Source organism: Mesoplodon mirus (assembly GCF_964341445.2).
Source record: "Mesoplodon mirus genome assembly, chromosome: 5".
Lineage (NCBI taxonomy): Eukaryota > Metazoa > Chordata > Mammalia > Artiodactyla > Ziphiidae > Mesoplodon > Mesoplodon mirus.
The window spans coordinates 1,079,858-1,099,590 of NC_138980.1; the positions used below are offsets into that span (position 1 = coordinate 1,079,858).

At 55.0% G+C, this 19,733-nt stretch overlaps 1 protein-coding gene across 4 annotated transcripts in view; it reads left to right on the top strand.

Moving 5' to 3' along the window:
* TBC1D9B (TBC1 domain family member 9B) overlaps positions 1-19,512 on the top strand; it is a 52,616-nt gene extending 33,104 nt beyond the window's left edge. Inside the window, exons 8-22 of one of the 4 annotated variants that reach the window (XM_082623406.1) lie at positions 3,744-3,905; positions 4,220-4,370; positions 4,857-5,071; positions 6,587-6,704; positions 7,859-8,144; positions 9,849-9,978; positions 10,109-10,207; positions 10,980-11,048; positions 12,046-12,286; positions 12,701-12,766; positions 14,418-14,489; positions 14,751-14,801; positions 16,362-16,421; positions 17,005-17,111; positions 18,215-19,512. In XM_082623406.1, coding sequence (XP_082479532.1) covers positions 3,744-3,905; positions 4,220-4,370; positions 4,857-5,071; positions 6,587-6,704; positions 7,859-8,144; positions 9,849-9,978; positions 10,109-10,207; positions 10,980-11,048; positions 12,046-12,286; positions 12,701-12,766; positions 14,418-14,489; positions 14,751-14,801; positions 16,362-16,421; positions 17,005-17,111; positions 18,215-18,901 — 2,514 coding nt within the window. In that variant the 3' untranslated portion in view covers positions 18,902-19,512. The remainder of the gene's footprint in view (positions 1-3,743; positions 3,906-4,219; positions 4,371-4,856; positions 5,072-6,586; positions 6,705-7,858; positions 8,145-9,848; positions 9,979-10,108; positions 10,208-10,979; positions 11,049-12,045; positions 12,287-12,700; positions 12,767-14,417; positions 14,490-14,750; positions 14,802-16,361; positions 16,422-17,004; positions 17,112-18,214) is intronic. The other 3 variants (XM_082623405.1, XM_082623403.1, XM_082623404.1) reach the window with 3 other exon arrangements.
* The last annotated feature ends 221 nt before the right edge of the window (positions 19,513-19,733 follow it).

Consider the following 19,733-nt stretch of genomic DNA (forward strand, 5'->3'; position numbering starts at 1 on the left):
CAAAGGGAGAGACCACAACAGTGAGAGGCCCACGTACCGCAAAAAAAAAAAAAAAAAAAAAAAAAAATTATTTTGGGCAACCAGTCAAGAAAGACCAAGTCATTTATGAAGGAATGAAAATCAGAGAGGCATCAGACATTTTGATAGCGAAATTTTATACACATAGAGTAACATTTTGTAAGATATACAGTAAAAAAGCTGTGACCCCAGGATTTTCTATCTGGCAAACTGACGTTCAGGTATCAAGACCACAGACCGTCAGGAACACGCAGGAATTCACAGAAGCTATCAGCTTTTGAGGCATCTAACAGTGAACAACCTCAGATAACCAAGAAATGACGGAAGAGGCTTTGGCAGAAGGTCTGGTGGGAGCCTTGAATGTGTCTAGCTGTAGAAATAGGACTAGATAACAAGGATAAGGGTGACAAGTCGTGTGTAGTTTTATTTGCTCTGAATACATCGAGTACATTGAAAACATGAGAAGGTATGGAAAGTAGAATAAGCTCACTGACTGCCTTATTAAGTAAGAACAAGGTATATCATCACTTTAAATTATACGTCGGCAGGGAAAGGAGTGGAGTGGGAAGGTCAGGGCTACTCGCTAATTTTAGTATTGCCCCTAGGAGGGAGTCCAGTGTATAAAAAGAGGGGACCCAGGGTACTATATAAAGACATCAGTATAAAGGTAACTGTTAGAACATAAACATACATTTTCTGACACTTTCTCAAGAACAAACTGGAAATAGAGGGAAAGCATACAGTGAGTTTAGGCAACTCTTTCCAGAAACTTTGTAGAAAGACCAGCTGAGAATCACAGGGGTCCCTTCAGGGTGTGACTTTGTAATTGGAGTGTGACATATATACTCTAAAGTGCATGGATCCTAAGTGCATAACTTGATGCACTTTCACAAAAGTGGACATAACATGTGAGCACCACCCAGTTGAAGAACGGGGAGGGCTTGTAGGGGCCACAGCATGATTCTATGCTGATGGTAATTAATCCAGTGGAGAGGGGGCAGTTGCCAGAAGAACGTCCTAGAGGCGAGAGTGGTAGGATCTTGGGCTCGAGTCGGGGGAGAGTTGGGCCTGGCATGCGTGGCCACAGTTGTGGGAAGGTGGGCCGGTGGGGGTGACCGTGGATGGCTGTCAGATTGCTCCTGCTTCTGCTTGCTCAGTTCAATAGCTGGCAGTAGGAAGTGAGGAAGATGGATGGTTTGGGAGGTCTGCACTGGAAAAATGTGTGAGACAGTTACCAAGAGGAAGGAGAGAGAGACTGGATTCCCAGGCAGCATGGGTCTGTGAGCTCACCCATCACCCCAGGAACCTGTCTGTCACGAGGGATGGTTATTGCTGAGGGCACATCCTCGAGTCAGTCTCCTTTCCGGCACTGAGATTTTTGATAATCTGCAGTGCTCTATGGCCTGCAAGTCCATCTGTGTCCTTGTTCCTGCAGGGAACCTCGAGCCAGAAGCAGACTCTCTGCATCAGGATGCTTGGGGTCTGGACTGGGGTCATGTCCCTGGATTCGGGCAGTTTGTCATGAAAATGTATTTTAGTTGCTCTAAAATCCATTTTGAAAACACCAGCCAGGGGCAGAGGGGCAGGCTGTGGATATGAACCTAGCAGAGTTCTCTCTTTTTTTTTTCCTTTTTATTAAAAACAGTTCTACTGAGGTAAATTTGATATACAATATGCTGTACATATTGAAATAGCACAGTTTGATGAGTTTAGCATGTCCCTGTGAAGCCATCACAGCTGTGGTGTGGGTTCTCATGTAAGGAACACAGAGAGGGTGAAAGTCTCGGGGGAGGCATCCAGCACTCCTGCTGGACCACAGCCAGTGGGATCGGAGCTGACAGGCACAAGGGCAGAAACTCAGCTCAGACTGGAGCACACAGAAGGGGAGCTCACTGGCCCATGAAGCCAAGAAGTCCACCCAGTTGGCCGCCTGTCATCAGAGCTGGGCTCTCTCCACTGGCTGAGCGTCGCCCCCGGGGCGTGTGTGGCAGCAGCATGGCGGTGCAGCCCTTGCACCCTCCTTGGCTCACCCTGACATTCCCCGCAGAGTGGCCGACGCAGTCCCCGAAGCCCCCACAGGCATGGGAAATGCTAGTTAGCTTTGGCCACCACTGCAGACCTCAGTGGATTCTACAAAGTGTGGGTCCAAGAGTGGAGAAAGATGTGCTGTGCCCCCCCAAAATTGGAAGCCACTGCTGGCAGAAGGAGAAGTGGATTCAAGGGAGCCAGTGACCAGTGTCCACCCAAGAGCGGTGTTGTTCCTGCTGGTGGGCACTTGGGGAGGGAGCTGAGAGGAGGACAGACAGACTGGGCACTGACTGTGCCCCACCTGACCCCCGGGCTAGGGAACAAGCTCCCTGCCCAGGCCGTTGCCCACGGCAGTGAACTCACCTTGAAGTCAGGTGCCTGCGGGTAGAACACAATCCACAAGCAGGGGCAGTTGCCTGGTGTCACCCACACTGTACCTGACGGGTACTAAGAACTTCCCCGCTAGCCCTGCTGGGTGAGGGCCGGGGGTGGGGGTTCCAGAAAGCCAGGGGAAGAACCTGAATGTTAGGGCTCCTTCTAGACCTTTGTCCTTGATGCCCCCCTTTTCTTCTCCCAGCCCCATATTGCCCCCCAGTATGTTCCCAGAACCACCCAGGATCCATTTCTCTTGCTGTTTGGCCATCCGTGCAACGGGAAAGCAGATTCCCAGGTTTCTACACTGGGGAAGGGCCTACAGCCCTCCCAGCGCCGTTTCTGGTTAGAGATGGCCCACAGGTGGGGACCCCCTCCCCACACACCTAGTTGTAGACCTGTGTCTTTATTTTCGCCTCCCAAAGCCCCACAGCCTTGTTGCAAGTGTGGCGGACTGCTAAGGAGAACCCGGTTTTGAGCTGCACAAGTGTCCGGAAAGAGGGTGTGGCCCAAGAGACGTGTGGCCACTGTAGACCACACCACACACCAGGCGATTGGCCGAGAGAGAGGGAGCCTTGCAGACAACCAGCAGCCCTCAGAGGGCCTCGGAGCCCCTTCTTTGAGGGGCCCTTGAGAGTGCAGTGGACAGGTAGCCTGAGGGAGGGAGGAGAGGAAAGGGACTCCTTCCCTCAGCTGTCACTGAGGGCACCCGCAGGAGGCATGCCCTCAATTAGGACTCTTGTCAGTCTGAAAAGGGTGAGGCCGGCTGTCAGCCGCAGGACGTACTGGGTGAGCAGGCCTGACGTCACCCTGCCTCTGCTCCGCTTTCCCCTCCACGCTTGGGCCCCAGCGCTCTTTCCCAGCACTCCCCACTTGAGCCAGTCACTGTGGCCAGGGGCCCCATGGGGCGGCGCTACAATGGTGGGACCCGAGAACAGTCCGGGCAGATGCCACCAGCAGCTGTCCCTACAGGGCTCGGCAGGGTCTGCACCCCAGAGGCTGGAGCAAGAAAGGCATCTCAGGGAGCACCCACGAGTGCTGCCAGTCAAGCCCTTGTAGGGGACACAGAGTTCAGGAAGGGGCACGTGGAGCTGTCTCCTTGCGGTTTCTTCTCTCCTGGCCCTGACCTCACGGAGAGAGGGCCTGACAGGATGAGCAGCGGAACCCGTCCCTGGAGAAGGAGGACAATACAGGTGTGTGTCTGGCCAGAGGGGATGTAGGGCTGAGCCACAGCATGGCCTCCTGCGCTTTCCCGCACGGCCACCCCGCAGGCAGCGGGGCAGCTCTCTCGCTCAGTGCTTTCCTTCCCATGTTGTATTTCCCAGTCTTCCCCAGCTCCTCAGGAGGTGTCAGAACAGCCTGCCAGCCCGACCTCACCCCTCGGTGGCCTCCAGGGGTCCCATGCACAGGAGGCTCCAACCGCTTCCCAGGGCCTGCTCAAACTCTTCCAGAGAAACACGCCCATGGAGGACCTGGGAGCCAAGGGGGTAAGCCCAGACTCGGGGCTCCACCACCATGCAGGCCAGATAGGGGGGAAGGGCAGGGCCAGTCTGCGGCCCTTGGGTGACGATGTGAAATGCCCAGGGACACCCTGAGTGACCTGTTCAGCAGTGCTGGTCATGGGCGTCAGGCCTCTGCAGGGGGTCCCGTGTCCCTGACGCCCGAGGGTGATGCTGTGCGCAGCCCAGCCTGGGCTCATGGCATTTTCGCCACAAGCCCTTGGAGGAGAGGTGGAGGGCCTGACACCTGCCTCAGCACTCGGGTCGCATCCACAGACCCCCCCTGTCTGCTGTTCCCCCAGGCCAAGGAGAAGATGAAAGAGGAGTCGTGGGACATCCACTTTTTTGAGTATGGGCGCGGCATGTGCATGTACCGCACCGCCAGGACGCGGGAGCTGGTGCTGAAAGGCATCCCCGAGAGCCTCCGCGGGGAGCTGTGGCTCCTCTTCTCTGGTAAGCTGCCCTTGCCTCACGGCCCCACAGCCTCAGCCTCCATGACCCCCAGCGGGCCTCCTGAGTCGGCCAGGCAGGAACCACCATCCTTTAGAGGGCGGGAACAGGACTCTCAGCCGCTGTAATGAAGCTCATGTGTGCCAGGAGGGGCGTTCTGGGGAGCAGACACCAGTGAGGCGGTGCCTTCCCACCGGCAGTGGAAGGCAAATAGGCCTCCTGAGGCCTCCTTTCCTTGGGGCAGGCTCTGACAACGTTCACACCCTTGGCCACTTGGATGGTTTCAGGAGGGCAGTTCAGCCATTTGAACTTGGATGGGGTGACTCCTCTCAGAAGCAATCATGAGGGAGACTCTGCCTGGCACCTCTTAGTTGGCCCCAAAGTGCCACTTCTCTTCTGCAGTGCATTGACGTCTCCACCCTGCCCTGTTGCCCTCGAAGTCCTGGGAGGGGAGGAGGAGGGAGACAGCTACCAGCTGTGTCTCCACAGGGGCCTGGAATGAGATGGTGACTCACCCTGGCTACTATGCTGAGCTGGTGGAGAAGTCCACAGGGAAGTACAGCCTGGCCACAGAGGAGATCGAGCGAGACCTCCACCGCTCCATGCCTGAGCACCCTGCCTTCCAGAATGAGCTTGGGATCGCTGCACTCCGCCGGGTGCTGACTGCCTACGCTTTCCGAAACCCCACCATTGGCTACTGCCAGGTACAGGGGCTTAGCAGGGTCCAGAGACAGCATCTCCCACCAGAAGCTCACAGGAGCAGCTCTGCATGGCCCTGGGCCTAAGTGATGGCCCCACACACCTGTGACTGTGCCCTGTCCCCCCCCCCCAGGAAGATCCTAATCACAGAAAAAGATGAAATTAGAAGCAGTGTTCATCGCTCACCTCATCCCCATGCCATGTATGTGCTTCTGGTCGGGGTCCTGAGGCGTTTGATTGTTTTGTGTGTGTGGTAAAATACACATAACACAAAACTTACCATCTTAATCATTTTAAGTGTACAGTTCAGTGGCATTAGGTATATCATTGTACAGCCATCACCACTATCCATCTCCAGAACTGTTTTTCATCTTGCAAAATGGAAACTGTACCCATTAAACAACTCTCCTGCTTACCCCTGGCAACCACCATTATCTTTTCTGTCTCTATGATTTTGACTAAGTACCTCATATAAGCATCATACAGTATTGTCTTTTTGTGACTAGCTTATTTCATTTGCATAATGTTCTCAAGTTTCATCTACGTCGTAGCATGTGTCAAACTTTCCTTCCTTTTTAAGGCTGAAGACTATTCCGTCGTATGTATACGCCGTGTTTTGTTTCTCCGTTCATCATCCAGGGCCACTTGGGTGGCTTCCACATTTCGGCTGTTGTGAATAGCGCTGCTATGAGCATACGTGTACAGTATCCAGACCCAGTCCTTTGAGGCATTATACCCAGAAGTGGAATTGCTGGATCATATATTTAATTTTTTGAGGAGCTGTGATAGCATTTTCCACACGAGCTCCACCATTCTTCATTCCTACCCACAATACACAAGGGCTGTAGTTTCTCACCACCCTCACCAACACTGGCTATTTTCTGTTTTTTGATAGTAGCCACCCTAATGGTATGAGGTGGCATCTCACTGCAGTTTTGATTTGCATTTCCAGGGGCATTTGATTTTAACTCTAGTGGGCATTTTCACGGCCAGGTCAGATGGCTTTCTGTTTCCCTGTGACTGCCTCTGGATTTCAGAGGAATCACTTTTCTGTAGGGCCAGTGTTCTGCAGGACATATTGCCAGTGCATGGAAAACCAGTGTGCTGGCTCTAAATCATTTTTAAGATAATTTGCCACCATTGAAGCTTTTTCTTACAAGACTTGGTATCAGCTCAGGCTGTGCATGGTCGCTACTTTGCCATGGCCTCCCTGCAGCCATGTGGCCTTTGCATGCAGCTCATTCACACATCCTTCTGGCCCCGTGCTGCACCTGTGACACCAGACACCACGCCGAAGAAGGTCCTCGCCTTCTCGGGTGTCCGAATGCCTGCAGGCCCAATTTGAGGAACTTGGTTGACCGTTTTGGTCAAATTGATTTCCTGCAAATTGCCTTTTGGCAAATTGCCCAGAGTTGGGTGGAAGAGTTTGTTGTTGCCAGGCTTTCTGGTAGAGGAGAATGCATAGGCCACTTGGGGGGGGACAGCTCCATGACACCCCCTACCTGTCTCTGTGCCCATAGGCCATGAACATCGTCACCTCAGTGCTCCTGCTCTATGGCAGCGAGGAGGAGGCATTCTGGCTGCTGGTGGCCCTCTGTGAACGCATGCTGCCCGACTACTACAACACCAGGGTGGTGGGTGAGTGCCTGAGACTGGCAGCTCCCTGTGGGGGTGGCAGGCCTCCCTGGGCCAGGTCTACATTCAGCACATCCCCCAAGTGAGCTCTTGGAGGCCTCGCAGCCTTGCCCCAGGCAGAAGACAGTCACGGCTTCCGCTCCATAGATTAGGAAGCTGCTAAATCTTCACTCAGCTAAAAAGTGGAGAGCCAAACACAGACCCCAACCGTCTCTCCCAGACTTTATGCGATCCCCTAGGAGTTGCTGGCAGTGAGAGAAGAAATTAGCTTGGGGCCTAACTTCACACCCATCTAATTCTTCTTGAACATTTTTATTGTGGAAAATTCCCAGTATCACAACTAGAGTATATGGTATACCCCCACGTCAACTGTTAGGAACTCATAGCCAGTAGAACCTGTGTTATTAAATGGAAGTGCACTTGCACATATATTTAATTACATATATCATTAAGTCTGTTATTCTAAAATGTCCTTCCCTTACTGTGTGCTTTCGGGGGTTTCCACTCTTGGGGTCCTTTAGAAGTGCATCTGTTCACAAGCTTCAGGTCAAGACACACACAATCTACTGAGATCACTGTTTACTTCTTTTTTTGTTTTGGCTTTTTTGTTTGCTTTTCTTTTTTTTTATTTTTCTGATTATTTTATATATATATATATTTTTAACATCTTTATTGGAGTATAATCGCTTTACAATGGTGTGTTAGTTTCTGCTTTATAACAAAGTGAATCTGTTATACATATACATATGTTCCCATATCTCTTCCCTCTTGCGTCTCCCTCCCTCCCACCCTCCCTATCCCACCCCTCTAGGTGGTCAGAAAGCACCGAGCTGATCTCCCTGTGCTATGCAGCTGCTCTCTGTTGACTTCTGACGCCCTAGAGAGAAATTAGTATTTCCCAAAAAGAAAATCCAAGTATAGTGGAAGAAATCGTTCTTCTCACACAGTGGTTTGGAAGTAGTAGAAAGGAAACTTACAGGATTTTTTCCGTTCTTGTTTTCTCCACCCCACCTGCCCCCCTCCAGCCCTCAGTTGTAAGCAGAGCTGGCTGGGGACCAGGTGGGCTTCTTGCAGGTGGGACCCTGGGGTCCCACATGAGGGCCTGCCTGAGTCAGGGGTGTGAGCTCACCATTCAGACCCCTTTGTTCTCTCCCTAGGTGCCCTGGTGGACCAAGGCATCTTCGAAGAGCTCACGAGAGACTTCCTGCCCCAGCTCTCCGAGAAGATGCAGGACCTGGGGGTGATTCCCAGCATCTCGCTCTCCTGGTTCCTGACCCTCTTCCTCAGCGTCATGCCCTTTGAGAGCGCTGCGGTCATTGTTGACTGCTTCTTCTATGAGGGCATCAAGGTGATCCTGCAGGTGGCCTTGGCCATCCTGGATGCCAACATGGAGCAGCTACTGGGCTGCAGCGACGAGGGCGAAGCCATGACCGTCCTGGGCAGGTGACTGAGCCGGCCCCCTCCTCCTGCTGGGGAGCTGGCCAGCAGTGACTGCAGCACCCCCCCCAGCCCTATGTGCTCCTTGGTCAGCATCCTGGGACTGTACCTACCAAGTGCCCAGACAGGGCTAGACCCGGGGAGGCTCCAGGGGGGCGGAGAGAGCCTCCTTTCTGGAAGGAGACAGAACAGTATTGGAGTAGTAATAAGTGCTGGGAGAAGGTAAAGCAGGTAGTGGGCCAGAGCACACTGGACTGAGGGCTTGGAACAGCAGGGCCTCCCACCTCTAGCGAAGGCTGGGTGTCTCTTCTTCCCGCAAGCACTCCTGGTCGTGCCTTTCCCCGCTCAGCAGCATCACTCTCGCCCCATCACCTAGACAAGGGCCCATGCTGGGCCTGCTGTAGCTGCTGAATGAGCTGATACCCACCAGGCGCCTAAGGCCCGGGTCAGCCTGGCTGCCTCGTCCTCCCTCAGTCCCCGCGTCCCATCCTCATGGACCCTCTCTGGGGTCCAGCCCCTCCCCTCAACCCCTACAGCCTCAGGGCAGACCCATGACACCCCTTGCCAAGGGCGCTGTGTCTGCATCGTCACAGTTCTCCCTGCTCCAGTCTCATCCACCAGCATCCCACAGGGCTCTTCCTGATCAGAATCTGACCCTGTTCCTCCTCCCTTGGGGTATGGGGGCTCCCTGTGCCACTGGTGGTTTTCTGGACAAAGGATTTAAGTCCCCCAGCCTGGCCTTCAAGGCCTTTATAACCAGGTGCCTTCCTGGGGGGTCCTCACTGTGGCCCAGGCCCTGAGCTCTGTACAGCCTTGCCAGCCCACGTGCATGTATTTGCCCAGCCTGGAATGCTCCCGGCCACCCGGGACAGCCAGGGACGCTGCCACCTGCCTGCCGAGCCAGCCCAGGTGCTGACTGGGAACGTGCAAGGGTCCCAGGCTGGCAGGGTTGTCGCTTCTCTGCTCTCGCCACGCCAGCTCTTTGTCCTCAGTGATGGCAAGATACTCAGCCCGTGGCCAGAGCCGGCAAGTGGTTTCCATGCCCATCTCCCACACCAGGCAGATGGGGCCCCTCCTCAGCAGCAGGGCCTGACCAGAAACGGTGCCGGAGCCAGTGGGTGTCTCCCACCTGAGTGTCAGGCCCAGCCAGAGAGCCTGGGAGAGTGTGAGGTCCTGGCTGGGCTAGTCCAGCCAAAGTCAGGCCCTGTCCCGAGGCCGTGTTCCTCGGACACCCGCACAGCAGGGCTCCTCCCTCGCCTTCCTCCTGGGACACTCCTTTGGTCCCTGGTTCTTCCTGGCCAGGCAGGGAGTCCTCACACCTGGCCCAGTGACCTGCCAGATGGAGGAAGCGTGTCATCCCTCCAGCTGGGACAAACCTCTCTCCTGGTTTGGTAGGGTCTGGACTTGTAAAGGTCCCCCCACCGTGGGACCCCAGTGGACAACCTAGCTTTCTCAGAGTTAGTGCTCAAGCCTCTCCACTGCCTCCAGGGGGCATCCCTGATTTGCCAGGGTACCCATCCCTGATTTGCCTCTCCCCCTCCTCCCTGCAGTGGCTCATCTTTCTCTCTCCTGGAGGATGCCTGGCCCTCAGTACACTCGCTCATTGATTGGGAGTCTGGGCAAATTAGGTCTCTCCACATCACTTAGCCATGGGTAAGACACCCCTGTCACCTGTGGGTGATCTAGATTTCTGTCCTTTAATCCTTACAGATACCTGGATAATGTGGTCAATAAGCAGAGTGTCTCTCCTCCTATCCCACACCTCCATGCCCTGCTGACCAGTGGAGATGACCCTCCTGAAGAGGTGGACATCTTCGACCTCCTGAAGGTGTCATATGAGGTCAGCACTCACTGGGGGCTTCTTGGCCAGACCACTCCCTTGGGCCGTGTGGGTGCAGTTGGCCATGGCGGGTGGCTGTCTTCTGCTCTGTGGTTCCACCTTATCTCACTGAATCACCTCTGACTGGTAGAAATTCAGCAGCCTGAGGGCCGAGGACATTGAACAGATGCGGTTTAAACAGAGGCTGAAAGTGATCCAGTCCTTGGAGGATACGGCCAAGAGGAGTGTGGTACGGATGGGCCCGGGCTCCCATGGCCCCAGGGTGCAGGCTGGAGCTGGGGTGGGGATGGTGACCAAGTGGGCTGCTCCTGCCAGGCCATCTCCAGACTTCCCTGAGGAGCAGGGTGCGGAGTCCCCTAGCACTGTCTTGTGTGGGACTGGAATCCAGGAGTGAAGGTGCAAATTTAGGGAAGTGGGGAGAGGGCTGGTCACAATTTTCTGCTTGTGGATTGGTCACAGGGAAGCTTCTCTGATGCCTCAGTGCCTAAAGGCTAAGCATGATCCCACTCTGGATTGAGCCCTCAGGCCTGGCTTTAACCCCTGCCCCTGGGTAGCAACACTCAGCCACCCAGCCCTCCATCCACTCAGCCCGCTGACCTCTGCTGCAAGCCTTTATCCTCCTGTCTCTGGAGGGAGAAGTTACTGGGAAGTTCTAGGTCATCTTCCAAAGTGCCAGTGCCAGGGCCTTTCGATGGATCCAGATAGCAGTCGGTTGATCACCGCCCCTCACCCTGTGTCCCTGACTGGGTGTTCAGAACAGAAAGGCACCCCCAGTGCCCACCAGGAAGGAGCTCAGGGAGTGTGAATTGAGTGACAGGATGGGTGATGAGGGGTAAGAGTGTGGACCACACCTTCTTTCCTGATGGACTACCCTCATGTGCTCGGCCAGCTGGCAACACCAAGAGGGCAGTTCATGTCTTCGCCCCCATCCACATGGGGATTCTCTCAAAGAGCAGGAACTTGAGAATTCATTAATACATCCTGTTTCTCTTTCCTTCTAGGTCCGAGCTATACCTGGGGACATTGGTTTCTCAATTGAAGAGCTGGAGGACCTTTACATGGTGTTTAAGGTGACAGCCAAGAGCAAGGGAGGACCACTATCCCATCCTAGTCCCCTAAATTCATCCTCAGCGTAGCAGCCTCCTGCCAGGAGAGAAATAGATTTAAAAGCATCCTCAAAAGCAGTTACTACAAAGTTCACATGGTAGAATTTAATCCTTCTTGGAGTTTAGGCAGGACACTCTTTTAAGTGGAAGAAAATCCACTCAAGTCAGCTTATATAAAAGGGAATGCATTGGCTCATGAAACTGAAAAGTCTAGGAATGTACAGCTTCAGGCATGACTGGATCTAGGTGTTCCAACATCCTGTCAAGCTCCCCTACCTCAGATATCACCTGGACTGCTCTTCCTACAGAGTGGCAGGACTGTTGCCAGCATCTCCAAGGTCATCCTGTCCTCTCAGTAACCCCAGTGAAAAGAAAATTTTTCTTTCCAAGTGGTTTTAGCAAAAAGCCTGGGGTTGATTGTTGGAATGACTCAAGTTAGGTGCTGTGGCTACAGGAGGGTGTTTGCTGCTGACCCAAAACTGGGCCACGTGCCCACCCCATGGCCTGAGGGTGGGACAAGAGGGGCTCTCCAAGAAAAGTTCAGGTGCTGTTAACAGAAGAAGGGGAAAGGGTGTGAAGAGCAGGCAGAAACAGCCATGTCTACAATGCCTTTCTGATCTCATTGTCGGGTCCCATCTGCCCCTCCAGCTGCCTCTGATTCAACCCCCAAGATAACCATCCTGCTATGGCCTTAAGGTCAGAGCAGTCCAGCCAGTGCTGCCTCTCACCCACTGTGGCTGGCGGTCCTAGGGCCCTGTTTTGACTCCCACAGCTATAAACTAGGGGCTGATGTTACCAATGCAGGAGGTTCTGTGAGATGCTGTGTGTAGCCCAGTGCTCACTATCCAGCACTCTGCAGACTTGGATGGAGTTGGAGGGTGAACACACCAACCAGCCTGGTAATCCTAAGAATCCAGGGGCCAGGAGGCCAGGCCATCTCACCAGGCTATGCCCCCTGCAGGCCAAGCAGCTGGCGAGTCAGTACTGGGGGAGCAGCCGCCCTACAGCTGTGCGTCGGGACCCCAGCCTGCCCTACCTGGAGCAGTACCGCATCGACACAAACCAGTTCCGGGAACTCTTTGCCAGCCTGACACCCTGGGCCTGTGGCTCCCACACACCCGTGCTGGCGGGGCGCATGTTTCGGCTCCTGGATGAAAATAAGGACTCGCTGATCAACTTCAAGGAGTTCGTGACAGGGATGAGTGAGTGGCTCCAGGGCCTGCAGGGGCCTTTCTGTGCCCACGCCCTTTCTGAGGAAGCCTCCAGATGCCAGCCCTGGCCAGTCTTCCCACTGCAGCAAGCTGAGGGCAGCCTGGAGCCCTTGACCCTTGATAAAGGAAGTGCAGTTTTCCCACTGGAGATACCTGGAGGTCCAGTGGGAGCCCTCCCGCCCCTCCCCTCCCTCAGTCCACTGCTGGAGGCCGGGTGTGCAGGTCCCAGAGAAGGGGAAAGCCAGAGGCCTGGTTCTCACCCCCAGGGTCCTCTCCAGGAGAGAGTCAGGTGGTGAGGAGGGTCCCACCAGAACCCACTGGAAGGGGAGGTATTCGAATGTGGACTGGCCGTGGGACTCTTGTGCCCTTTTGCCAGCGTGCCTCCTTGCTGGCCTTCCTCCACAGGTGGGATGTACCATGGGGACCTGACAGAGAAGCTCAAGGTGCTCTACAAGCTGCACTTGCCTCCAGGTGAGAGCCTTCCTCCCACTCCCCAGCAAGGGCTTCTCACGTGTCCAGAGCTGGAGCTGCAGCATTCCACAGCACAGGCCTCTGGAATGCTGGGCCTTGCGGCAGCTCGGGTCCCAGCATAGTGGAGGCTCGCCCGTCCTGACAGAGAGTATGGAGGAGCCAGAGCATGGGGGCTGAGGCCCAGGCCAGTCTCGGTCTGAGAGCAGGGCCGTGACCTGAGTGACCTGGGAGGGGATGTGCGGGAGTCTCGGCGAGGACTCTGCCCACAGGCAGAGGCCCAGGTGGAGCGCTGTGCCGCTCAACTAGAACTCCCCCGCATGAGGGGGACTCACAGGAGTGGATACTCAGGTTTGAATCTCTTGTGTTCATTAGCTTATCCTTAAGTCTCTCAAGGGTTCCTGTTTCTCACCAGAGGAGTGGCCTGGGGGCGCCAAGGCCGGGGAGCCCTGTTGTATGGCTGCTCTCCTCTGGCTTCTCTACCAGTGCCGGGCCTGCTGGGACACTGACAGTGGATCGTCCGCAGTAGCTGGTCCCAAAGCAGGGAGCCTAGCTCACCTGGCTCAGCAGGGGTGGCCACTCAGAGTTGTCCAAGTGCAGCGGGGGAGGGCTTCCCCATTTTCACAGGAGGGAATTGAGACAGGCTGGTGAAAATTCGGCCCCAGGGTTTCTGCTCTGGGATGGAGCTGTCCTGGGTTCCTGCTGTTGTTCATGACCTGCCCCTGGGAGTCAGCGGCTGCCTCAGAGTTAGCCTGAGTGATTTTTCATCCCAGAGGCTCTCACTTGATTGGCCTGGGGCGGGGCCCAGACTGTAGTTTTAAAGCTTCCCCCAGGGTTGTTCTCTGCATCCAAAGTTGGAGGGACAACTGCTCCTGACACAGACATTCTCACCTGTGGCTGGCTTTTCCCTGTAACACAACAAGGAACACTTGATGGAAAGACTGGTATAGGCCACCTCTCATTCTGCTGAGAGAGAGGCCTGGGCTGGGCAGACCCCACTGTGCCGAGAGCCTGTCCGTGAGGGCTCGTGTGGCCAGCCCTGCCACTTCCAAGCCGCCTCTGCGCACCTTGCTTCATCTAGGGCTCTAGTGGCGGCCCACACCTGCCACCTCCCCTTGTGCCACGCACTGTTAAAACTTGCTCACTTCCTCCCGCTCCGTACGATGGGGAGAATAAGCCCCCTGCACAGAACCAAGTGGATCCGACACCCCAGAGACTACTTCATTGCAAACTGAGGCGGGCCAGTATGTGCTGGTGTGGAGCAATGCCCAAGTGTATAAAGTGAGAGCAAGTCACTTGTGCCTGGCCGCTCCCTGCATATGTACCTGCAGGAGCATGAAACATCCCGAAAGAATCCCTGGGCCGCATCATCGTGGGGCGGGAGAAAGGATGGCCGCTCAACCAACTCCCAGCTGCACTGACTGGGTTTTTATCTGGCATATGTATATATTACATTTTCAAACACAATGCACGAGTCAACCAGAATCGGTCGTCAGCTGTTACCACTATGGCCACCATATTGGTGGGGCTGGGAGCTGTGGAGCACGCAGTGGCAGGTGGGGGGAGGGCCTTTGTCCAGGACTCAGGGAGGTTTCGTTCGGTGAGAATCAAGTTGTTCCCTCCTGCCCTCACTCTTCTTTCGCTCCGAGTATAGCCCTGAGCCCAGAGGAGGCTGAGTCAGCCCTGGAAGCGACCCATTATTTCACCGAGGACAGCTCCTCAGAAGGTGAGCACTGTATCCCACTGGCCTCGGGCCCTGTGCCGAGCAACACTGCTGTGGGGCGCATGCAGGTGGCCTGCGGCCCTCCACGGGCTCGGGGAGTGTGCTGCGTGGGGAGGTGCAGAGCGAGAGCCAGGGGAAGCTGCCTCTCCCTCGAGGGCCAGGCCCCCCGGGGGTGTTCTCACTCCTGTTTCTCTTGTCTCTGCCTTCCCGGACCCGGGCTTCTCCCTCCCTCTGCCTCTGCTCCTCCTCTGCTGTCCCTTCCAGCATCTCCTCTGGCCTCCGACCTGGATCTTTTCCTGCCCTGGGAGGCTCAAGGTCAGTGCCTGGGGGGCAGGGGCGCCCCCTTTGCACTTGGCTTCCCCAGGGCCTTGGGTTTCATCTCCTGAACTCTCCCGTGCATGGTCAGGAGGCCTGGAAGCTCTTAGTTCCAGAGACGCCTCCTGTGTGGCTAAGTTCCGAGGAGGACCCAGAGCCAGCCGTGGACTGGGGCGGGGAGGGGCCGCTGCTGTGCTTGCGTGCGGCCAGTAAGCGAGGACACGCAGTGTAGTGGGTGTGGCACGGGCACGAGGGTGTCGCCTCCCCAGCCACGTGCACAGAGTATTCTGTCATCGTGGTCACAGGAAAAACACAAAATGCTATCATTGCAAAGCTGTCACTGTGAAACAGACAAAGCACAGGTGAGCACAGGTGGAGGAGAGTGGTAGAGCTTTCTTTGGACGCAGTTTCATGCTCCACACGACTTTTTGTGGGGGAAAAATACGTCTGTTGCGTGCCTACTAGAAGTCATCCCTGTGCTACACTGAAAACCTGTTGGGAGCACTGGGTCCAGAGTGATGGGGCATTCTGGGCCTGGGATTTGGCAATCGAGCTGGTGGTATGTAATACACCTAGAAAACCAACCAAAACACCCCCCTATAATTCTCATGGGGGATAGGTAATAACACACCAAGGATAATACACACTCAAAAGGGAAAGTAAAAGGTACTGTCAAGATATTATCAAGATACCCAAAGCAATCCTGTTGACAGTGCCAGAGGCTTACTTAACTTGACTGTGAAGCTCGAGGACCTTGATTTCAAGTATACAAACTAAAGAAACAGATGTATCTCCTGTTATACTCGAGCAAATCAAGGATGCTTTAGGCTTGTCCCAGACACTTCCAGGAGAGGCCAGGGACTCGGGGTACAGATCCCTGTCCTCAGACCTCACGTAGCCTGCAGGCAGCGGTCCGTTCCCTGGTGAGAAGCCTGAGCCCGGAGCGCTGCACCCTTCCCTGCCACCACATAGCTGCCAAGGGCCATTCAGAGCTGGGACACTGCTGTCCCACCTGAGGTCCCCCCACTGGCCACATTCCCTCAGGGAACAGGTCTGCAAAAGCTGGGCAGCCTGCTCGCCCCAAGTTTATGGTCACCATAAGGAGCACGGTGTATGCAGACTCCAGCAAATACGTCACTTTAAGAACTACAGTGCTGAGCGCAGGATTCACGTACATAAAATTCCTCATCAGCTAGCGTGGCAGTTGCAGGTTGAATTGGTCATTAGGACTCCCCTGAGTTTGACCTCTGTCAGCAGAAACTATAGAAATCATTGGTCTCAGACTTTTTGCCCATGACGTGCGCCATCGTTCACTTAAGAACTGTGTGGTATGACTTGTATTGTTTTGAAAGAGAGGATGTAAGGGTTCAGTGGCTCTGTGGTTCGGGTGGAGTGAGACAGCCCTGCTCAGAGAAGGCAGAGAAGAAGCAGCATTCAGGGCCCAGGGCCAGGTCCGCCTCCGCAGGAGAGCACAGACTAGACCGACCACTCAAGGACCTTAGTGGTTTGGAGTCATAACAGAAGAATGTTCTTGTTCTTTTTATTCATCCCGTTGTCCAGAAGCACTACAGCAGGAAGAGCAAGAGGGAGCTGGAAATGACATCCAAGAAAAAAGAAGAGGTATATATATAGGCCAACATCTGATGCTGGTAGAGGTCCCAGGGTGGGTGGGGTCTGGTTGCCCTGTCACTGCAGAAGAGCCCCGTACCCTGGGGAGATGGCAGATGCATGCCTGAAACCACAGCTCTCCTTGAGGTGAATGCCCAGCCCATCAGCTGTCCAGCTGTCATCAGCCCCAGGCCTGAATCTCCTGTAGCTATGAACACCCCCAGCCATCACCACCTCCCTCTGGGGGTGCCTGCTTCCTGCCAGGACTCCTCTAGGTGCCCAGCCGGCCTCTCCTTCTCATGCCACTCTCTCTCCAGCCTCCACATGGTTCTGTCACCATCTTGGGGAAGACAGATTGGGACCATCCTCATCAGCTTAGCTCAGACCTACTTCAGCATTACTCAGGGGAGACCCATGAGTGTTCTAGGGTGTTTTTTCCTATCACCACCTCCCCAAATGCCAGGGTGTTTTGTAATAGGGCCCAGGTAACTCCATGCCAGACAATACCTAAACCCACTTACCCCCTGCTACCAGCCCCCAGCCCTCTTCCTCTCATTTGGCAGATGGAGATTAATTTTTTTCTCCCAACTCGCAGAGGAGAAGGGAACCAGCCCTCCCGACTATCGGCACTACCTTCAAATGTGGGCCAAGGAGAAAGAGGTTCAGAAGGAGACAATTAAGGATCTTCCCAAGATGAACCAGGTAGGCCCAATCAGAACACGCAACAGATGTTTCTGGAAACTTCTGACCAAGGCTGAGCCCTCGCACCCGGCACCTCACCACCGTCCCAGCACCCCCTGGAATGTAGGGATTCTCCTGCCTACCTTTAGAACCTCTAGTCAGGCAGCAGTCAGGGACTATTCTAGGTGGACAAGGGGTCAGTTGCTTCAGGGCCTTGTCCAGAACACTCCGCTGGTGATGACTTGCTGTGGTTTAATTGGTATCCGTGAACCAGAGGAGCATTGGGGAAGGTTAGCCTCAAAAGGCAGAGACTCACACCACCATTTATGAGACAACATCACAGCGCTTCTGCTTCCTCCCAGGCCCCGCTCGGAGCTGTGCACACAGGCCCGCTCGACCCACCACCCAATGTTTGTTTGCTGGTCTCTGCGTCAGGACCGTGGCATCTTGCCAAGGGTCTTACAGCCAGGACCACAGACATCTAACCAAAGGCAGTTGTTGAGCTGCAGCCTGACCACGGTCGGCTGTGCCCGAAGGGGGACCTTGCAATCTGGGTGCTCTCTCATCCACAGGCCTGAAGAATTGGGTGCCCGTGGAGGGAGGTTTCATCCCGTTCTCAGGCCAGGAAGCCTAAATATGGTTTCAGGACCTGGAACGTGACCTCTTCACCCCTCTCAACCAACCCAAGCTGCCTTATCTTGTCATCACTCTCTAAAGAGCTTCATAAAGGAGAGTTGAAGGCGCTTCCGATTAAACATATAAAAAACTCAATGTGATTCTAAAACACAGTGAAGAAGTACTTGTAGTCACTGGGTTGGGAAAGGTATGATAGAAATAGGTCTGTCTCTGCTAACAGAATGGACATAGACACAGGGAGAGACTCTAAGTGTTCCTACATGTGCTGAAAGAATGGCAGCTGGCAAAGAAAGCCCTTTCCCTCTCTGCACCTCAGTGTCCTAATCTGTGAAATGGACATGTCAAGACACAGGTGTACAGAGACAACTAACGGGACAACACCCTCACACCAATCAGAATGGCCAGCACTGTGAGTCTGGATGATCTGAGGGCAATCTGACCCATTCTTTACCATCTCCCTGCCCTTTTTCTGTTTTTCCCCTTAAAAGGAGCAGTTCATAGAGCTGTGCAAGACGCTTTACAACATGTTCAGCGAAGACCCCATGGAGCAGGACTTGTACCACGCTATCGCCACGGTGGCCAGCCTGCTGCTCCGCATCGGGGAGGTGGGGAGGAGGTTCTCCGCATGGTCGGGCAGAGAGCCCAGGGACACTGCCCCTGAGGAGGGCGAGCCGCCAGCCCCACACCCACCTCAAGACACGGCCCAGGAGCTTCAGCTGCCAGCTGCAGGGGACCCCCAGGCCAAAGTGGGTGGAGACACCCACCTTGGGAAAGCACCGCAGGAGAGCCAGGTGGTGGGTGAAGGGGGCGGCGGCGAGGGGCAGGGCTCCCCCTCCCAGCCTCTGTCTGACGATGAAACCAAAGACGACATGTCCATGTCCTCGTACTCGGTGGTCAGCACGGGCTCCCTGCAGTGTGAGGACCTGGCTGACGACACAGTGCTGGTGGGCGGGGAGGCCCACAGCCCCGTGGCCACCACTCACAGTGGGGGTGCCGTTGATACAGACTGGTGCATCTCCTTCGAGCAGATCCTGGCCTCCATCCTGACGGAGTCCGTGCTGGTGAACTTCTTTGAGAAGAGGGTAGACATTGGACTCAAGATCAAGGACCAGAGGAAGGTGGAGAGACAGTTTAGCACCTCCAGTGACCATGAGCCGTCTGTGGTTTTGGGCTGAGAGCTCCAAGGCCTGGGGGCTGGCCTCTGACTCCTCCCTCCCTCCCTCCCCTATGTTTTCTCTTGAAGGACACACTCCTCCGGTTCTCCCCAGAAGCAGTGAGTTGTAAATGGAAAGAAGGCTGAACAGTCGCAGTTGGGACCTAGGCAGGGGCTCCCCACCCCCTCGTTCTGCCTTGGACCTCCTGGCCCCTGCGTAGTGTCAGGGGCTCTCCGATCTGCCCTTGCTTGCCCTGCGCTGTGGCCAGGCCACATCCTGTCCTCCACCTCTTCTTCTGCAGCTGCGTGCTCTGGGGGCTTTCCTGCCACTTGGCACCAGGTAGGGGGGTTGAGTGCCTATCGGGCACCAAAGTGGTGAGAACTTCGAGATGCTCTCCAGAAGCCCCTGAGCCTGAGCTTCTGGCTCGGGGACACGGGCAGAAAGCATCTGCTGCACCAGGGTGGGTGCCGCCTGCACAGGCGTTACTCTCAATTCTCTTTCAGCTCGTCACCCTCACCATTAACCTTAAAAGCATATCCCTCAGGTCCTGATATATTTCCTTGTATTCATTTCAGTTGGCTAAAAATCACACTATGCTCAAAGCCTTAATAAATCCCTGAAAGAACTAAAAACTACACTGTGTATAGAGAATTAATGTGACCCTCAACCACTGCTTCGGCCTCCTGGCTTCTCCCCAGGCAGGTATGAGGCCCAGGCCATATTCCAGAGGTTCCCAACACTTAGTCTCTCACAGGAGGTGGGGGTTCAAGACCCCTAGGGAGGATGGGGACATGGAAGCTGCTGATGCAGGCTGGGCAGGGCCTGTGAAGACCTGCACCAGCAGAGGAAACCT